The 5,095-nt window shown below is 34.8% G+C and overlaps 2 protein-coding genes across 3 annotated transcripts; one reads left to right on the forward strand and one right to left on the reverse strand.

The window, feature by feature from the left end:
• The first annotated feature begins 62 nt into the window (after nt 1-62).
• On the forward strand, nt 63-2,062 carry LOC105702494 (putative nuclease HARBI1). Of its 2 annotated transcripts, none has more exons than XM_012430099.2 (7): nt 63-281; nt 329-440; nt 535-725; nt 965-1,100; nt 1,223-1,367; nt 1,441-1,635; nt 1,741-2,062. In XM_012430099.2, the coding sequence occupies exons 1-7, from the start codon at nt 136-138 to the stop codon at nt 1,917-1,919; spliced, it is 1,104 nt and encodes a 367-aa protein (XP_012285522.1). In that variant the 5' UTR covers nt 63-135; the 3' UTR covers nt 1,920-2,062. The 2 variants fall into 2 exon arrangements, with proteins under 2 accessions (XP_012285522.1, XP_012285523.1); XM_012430100.2 differs by having other exon boundaries at nt 64-281; nt 347-440.
• A 48-nt stretch (nt 2,063-2,110) lies between these two features.
• LOC105702496 lies at nt 2,111-3,978 on the reverse strand. The gene is made up of 7 exons (XM_012430101.2): nt 3,634-3,978; nt 3,385-3,465; nt 3,106-3,303; nt 2,860-2,982; nt 2,636-2,725; nt 2,433-2,529; nt 2,111-2,344 (listed from the first exon to the last, which is right to left on the reverse strand). Exons 1-7 carry the CDS (start codon nt 3,739-3,741, stop codon nt 2,118-2,120), a joined length of 924 nt encoding a protein of 307 aa, XP_012285524.1. The 5' UTR covers nt 3,742-3,978; the 3' UTR covers nt 2,111-2,117.
• Nucleotides 3,979-5,095: the final 1,117 nt, after the last annotated feature.

Consider the following 5,095-nt stretch of genomic DNA (forward strand, 5'->3'; position numbering starts at 1 on the left):
CCATCGATGGAGTCCAGTGTACTGGGCCCATACTATTGGGCCGAAAGCCAACACACGAAAACGAACGATCTCTGCACCCCAATACATGGCAGTGTCACCCCCCTGGTCTAGATATTTATGGCGTAAGAAGTTAACATGACCCACATACCAATATTAATGATATTTGATGATGAATGGGAACAAGGGAATCGACCGACGTCTATGCGGATGGCCAGGAGAACGCTTCGAGATTCTTCTGATCCTTTTGCGGTTCCAGAAAATGAATTCCGCAGTCTGTATAGGTAAAAATACAATATATGTTTCTAGGTTATGTTTTAAATCTACTCAGAGTAATTGTGCGTTTAAGATTATCCAAAGATGCAGTATGGGCTTTAATTGATGAATTGAGGCCGTTTATGCCCGTGAAAAGGAGAATTACAGCCATTCCAATTGAATTACAGGCAAATACATGAAAATACAAATTTTAGTATAGTATAAAAGCATTTTTCTCCTTTTTGGAACAATTTGGAGCAGTGATTAATAACATATTTCCAGATATTAGTAGCCCTAAATTTCATGGCTACAGGGTCATACCAAAGAAGAATTGGGCAAGACTTTCTTACTTGTATGTCCCAAGCCATGATTAGCAAATCTCTTCATGCGACTGTGAATGGTCTGAATCAGTTGATGAAGAAGTGGATTGCTTTCCCAGTATCTGATGCAAAACTTAATGCAGTTAAACAAGGGTAAGTTCTAATCACAGTATGTATATGTGATAAATATTTATTTTTTATTTTGACATCTGGATTTGATTTGACTGAAACATGTCGTTTATAGAATAAACTCTACAAATAATCAGTGTTTGAGCCCATGCGTAGAATTGTATTTTGTCAAAGGGAACCACTGAATAACTGAAATGTAATAAATATGTCAATCTTTGTCTTTCAAGTTTGTACGGTATTATTTCAATTATAATTTGTTTTAGATTTTTTGAATTCTCAGCATTTCCAGGAATTATTGGTGTAATTGATAGCACCCATATTGCTATTGTTCCACCAGAAGCACAACGGGGTCATTTATTTATCAACAGAAAACAGTATCACTCATTGAATGTACTAGTCGTAAGTACTTAACTGTAGTCCTAATAATGAATGGATTCTCTGTGGACGGATTGTACCGTTCCAGATTATGATTTGCAATCAAACTCATTTTTGTGTGTATTACATGTTTTTTTAACCTTAAGGTTTCAGATTATAAAGGTGAAATACTGGCTGTGAATGCAGCACATGGTGGCAGAACACATGACGCAAAAGTGTTTCAATCTTCACGATTGTTCGCTCATTTGACCGAGCAATATGAAAATGGTCGAAAAGGCTTATGGCTTCTAGGTAAATATTGTTATTAATACTAGATTTATGGGATTCATCAATCTAGGATGTATAATAGTTGTGTTTCCTTTAGGTGATTCCGCTTATCCTTTACTTCCATTCTTACTGACACCAAAGTTGGATCAGCAAGAAGGAACTCCAGGTGCTAAATACACAAATCATCATATTCGAGCTTGTGAAGCAGTAAAGAGATGCCTCGGAGTATTGAAAGGTCGATGGCGATGCTTAAGAAAAGAACGAGCATTACATTACCAACCAGAATTTGCAGGTAATTTTTATGCGAAATTTAGTTGACATGTAGATATTACAATTTAACAATGTAATATATTAAAGTTATTAATGATATTAACAATTTCTATCCCTCTAATTATAGCCTTAATTGTGAACGCATGTTGTGTTTTAAACAATATTGCAATCAGATGGAGAATTTCAGAAGATGAAATATATATGGATGAAATAGATACAGACCCACCAGAGCTTTATGAAAATATTGATATGGAAAATGGTGAGCAAGCACGAAATCAAATCATCGAATGGTATTTCACTGATTAAGTCATTCTAAATGGTCGAAACAAAGAATGAGAATGATAAATTATGTATATTTTTATCTACATTTTATAGCTTATGATAAGATAACTGTAGAGGAATTGTAAATATGGATGTAAATATTAATAAACAATTGAACATAATAAAAATACGTATTTTTATTATAATTTTAATAAACTATTTAAAATATGTGTACTTTTAATTTTACATTTCTAAATATTGAGGCCCCATTTCTTCAATGGTTCTTTGCAATGATACTATTGCGCTAGTCATTATTTTTACTTGATTCATCAATTCCTTGTGGCTTTGTTTTTTGAAAGCTAGTTTCTCTCTGGCAAGAGCCAATTTTTCTTTTTTAAGAAGCAAAACTTTATTTTGGAAATTGAATACTTCCATCAGGGCTCTCTTTTTATTTGTTGTATTACGGTTTTCTGAAAGAAGTAATTTCGTATATACTACAGGAACATTGTAACTTAATTTTTTTAATGAATCTAGCAAGCATACGTCATGTTTATTTACCTCCTTCATCAACACATAGACGTTTCGACGTTATTTGATTTTTTGGCGTAGACGTTGACTGAATATTCTCGCCGTCTTTAAGATCACATAATGGTTCCTAAATTAAGATATAAAATCTCAATACAGTGATGAAAATAGCAACAGTTGGACTAATGTTATTTGCATTTTATACTAATACTAATATAAAATAAGAGACAACTTACCATGTGAGCTGGACTTTCATCGCCTCTCCCAAATGTTTCTTTGTCCGATGTAGTTGTCTTTTCTTCATACAAAAATCCACCATAAGATTTCTGAAATAACATTAAGAATTTCACATGTAATAATGAGTCTGATAGTATATAAATAAATCATTTGTTTCTGTAATTGTTATATAACAGAACATACAAAGAAAAGCAATAACTACCACTATAGTAAAGTTACTTGCATTTTTCATTGTTGAATTTGCAGTGTTACTGAGAACCTCACTTTGTTCTGAGATTTCTACTCCTTTTGATGAATTTGGGGTATTCTCAATCCATTGTTTATCCATTGGGAAATCTGAAAATCTCTGATATAAAAGTAATATGTTTAACATTTAACAATGAATATGATCGTGTACCAATAAATAAAACAGATACATATAAGTATTTAGTTACTGATGACATAATAATGAAACAAAAATTATAATTACCAAAGGGGAGGGACCAACGTTACCAAGCCCTCCTTCTATAACTCCTGTCAAACCTGCTACATCAGGTGCAAGGAATTCCAGCAAATTATTTTCAATGCTGGTCAAACTTAATTTTAATGGTGATCCGCCACCAATGCCTGCCACATGTCTTCTTTTTAGAACTTTTTTTAGAACATTGGACTTCCAGTCTCTCCACGTCTATACGTATTAAATACTTTATTAGTTCATAATTTAAAAATTAAATTATATTTAATAACAATAGTGTATGAATATGGGTACCTTTGCCCATTCTTTCTCAGACTTTTTTGGACCATATCCTGACGTGTTCAATAATTGTGTTATGTTAGTCCACATTTCATCCTGAAAGAATTAAGAAAAAAAAAAACTATACAAAAGTCCAGAAATTTTAACAGAAAATCGTAATCAAGAAAAGTCTTATTTGAAATGTAGCATAGAATAGATAGATAAACTTAATACAGTATTACTAACCTCAATTATAACAATACTTTCAATAAGAAATTTACTTACCATTTTTCTTTTGTTATGTGAATTATATCGCATCCTCCCATTACCAAAATCTGGATGACTCTTCATGAAATTTAATAAAATCGTCTTCTGATGCTCTGTCACATTCATTCTTACTTTTGAAACTTCAATACTACTTTGGATATTACCGCAGAAACACTGACAGTGAAAACCACTCAAAACTCGTCGCAACACGTTAATGCTAAAGGGGTCGATTTTGTAACTTTTACTAGGATGAAAATGTGTAATACTTCACATGAGAATATTCGATAAGAAACGCCATTGAACGCCGTAACCAGAGAAAGGATGAGAGCAGGGATGAGTTGGGAGATTCCTCATGGGCAGGGTCGCGCGATCGCATCCTGTGCTGCTCTCTGGTTTCGTACGTTAGCTTTCACCGCTTTTGCCCCCAAGGGCGGCGCAACAAAATTCTGGTAGGCGCTCGCGCAATCACGATGGCGGTGCCATCTAATAGTCGCCGTTGGCGGCTCACGTACACTGAACTCCATCGATGGTTTCCTCCTGGTCCGCACTGTCCTTTCCGGCCGCGCAGCGTACTAGCGGCAGGAGCAGCGCGAAATTCGAATCGCTCGAGGGGCAGAATGGATTTTCTAAAGAAAATTAATATTTATAAACAAAAACAATTAATGAAAATTATTTTAGTATTATTGTGGAGCGTCTCTGTCCCACATAATGTAGTTTTTGTTAAATGATGATTTACAGAGTTTTATAATAGAATATGTTCTATTAAATGTTAACAAGTTTCTTAGCGATTCAATTGTTCCATTCACTGAACTGAAGTTAAAATATTATCTTAGCTTAAAAGAAATAGTTTCTAAATATATATACAGTGAAATACCGTAGGAAAATTTACGATGCATCAACTATCGGACATAGGAATGAAATCGTGATTTCATGTCCCTTATATATTTACGTTCTACACCATTCTTCGTATTCCTCGAATAAATGAACACCTGTTGTCGCCGTGTATAGGCACGCCAAGCTCCTTTTTTTCACCTGGGTTATTCTTCGATGAGTAGATGATACACTTTTATGGATGACTAATTTTATTTCTTTCCTGCTTTATGGTTTTACAAGGACTGACACTAAACTACATAACTCTAAACGTTCGCTGAATATATCGCAAAGGAGAGGTAACACTCCCATCATTGGTCATCGTCGCTTAAATCTGAGCCTATCAAAACGGGCTCGTAATCCTCCCCGTTCGACCTCTCACAAACTAAAGAATTTAGGATTCCGGTACGGAACATGCTCCCCCCGTTGAGAGCTTGCGCTCAACATTTAGAATTTGCAGAACTTTCGTCTATGACGGGAAGAAGAGTTATCTTTTTTACGTTCCTCTTCAGAATGCTGTCCCCAGTCAAACCTTATGATTCCATCCTCTCCTGGGTGGATTTCGCTAACTCGACCCATTCTCCACTGCATGGGTGACATATTGTCTTCT

The sequence above is a fragment of the Orussus abietinus genome, unplaced genomic scaffold, assembly GCF_000612105.2.
Source record: "Orussus abietinus isolate OABI.00-Male unplaced genomic scaffold, Oabi_2.0 scaffold1409, whole genome shotgun sequence".
NCBI lineage: Eukaryota > Metazoa > Arthropoda > Insecta > Hymenoptera > Orussidae > Orussus > Orussus abietinus.

Coding starts and splice junctions, on each gene's coding strand:
- LOC105702494 (XM_012430099.2), top strand. CDS start 136: ATGACCCACATACCAATATTAATGATATTTGATGATGAATGGGAACAA. Junction 441..534: donor CCATTCCAATTGAATTACAG/GCAAATACATGA, acceptor ACATATTTCCAG/ATATTAGTAGCCCTAAATTT. Junction 726..964: donor CTTAATGCAGTTAAACAAGG/GTAAGTTCTAAT, acceptor AATTTGTTTTAG/ATTTTTTGAATTCTCAGCAT.
- LOC105702496 (XM_012430101.2), bottom strand. CDS start 3,741: ATGAATGTGACAGAGCATCAGAAGACGATTTTATTAAATTTCATGAAG. Junction 3,304..3,384: donor CTGAGAAAGAATGGGCAAAG/GTACCCATATTC, acceptor TAATACGTATAG/ACGTGGAGAGACTGGAAGTC. Junction 2,983..3,105: donor ACGTTGGTCCCTCCCCTTTG/GTAATTATAATT, acceptor CTTTTATATCAG/AGATTTTCAGATTTCCCAAT.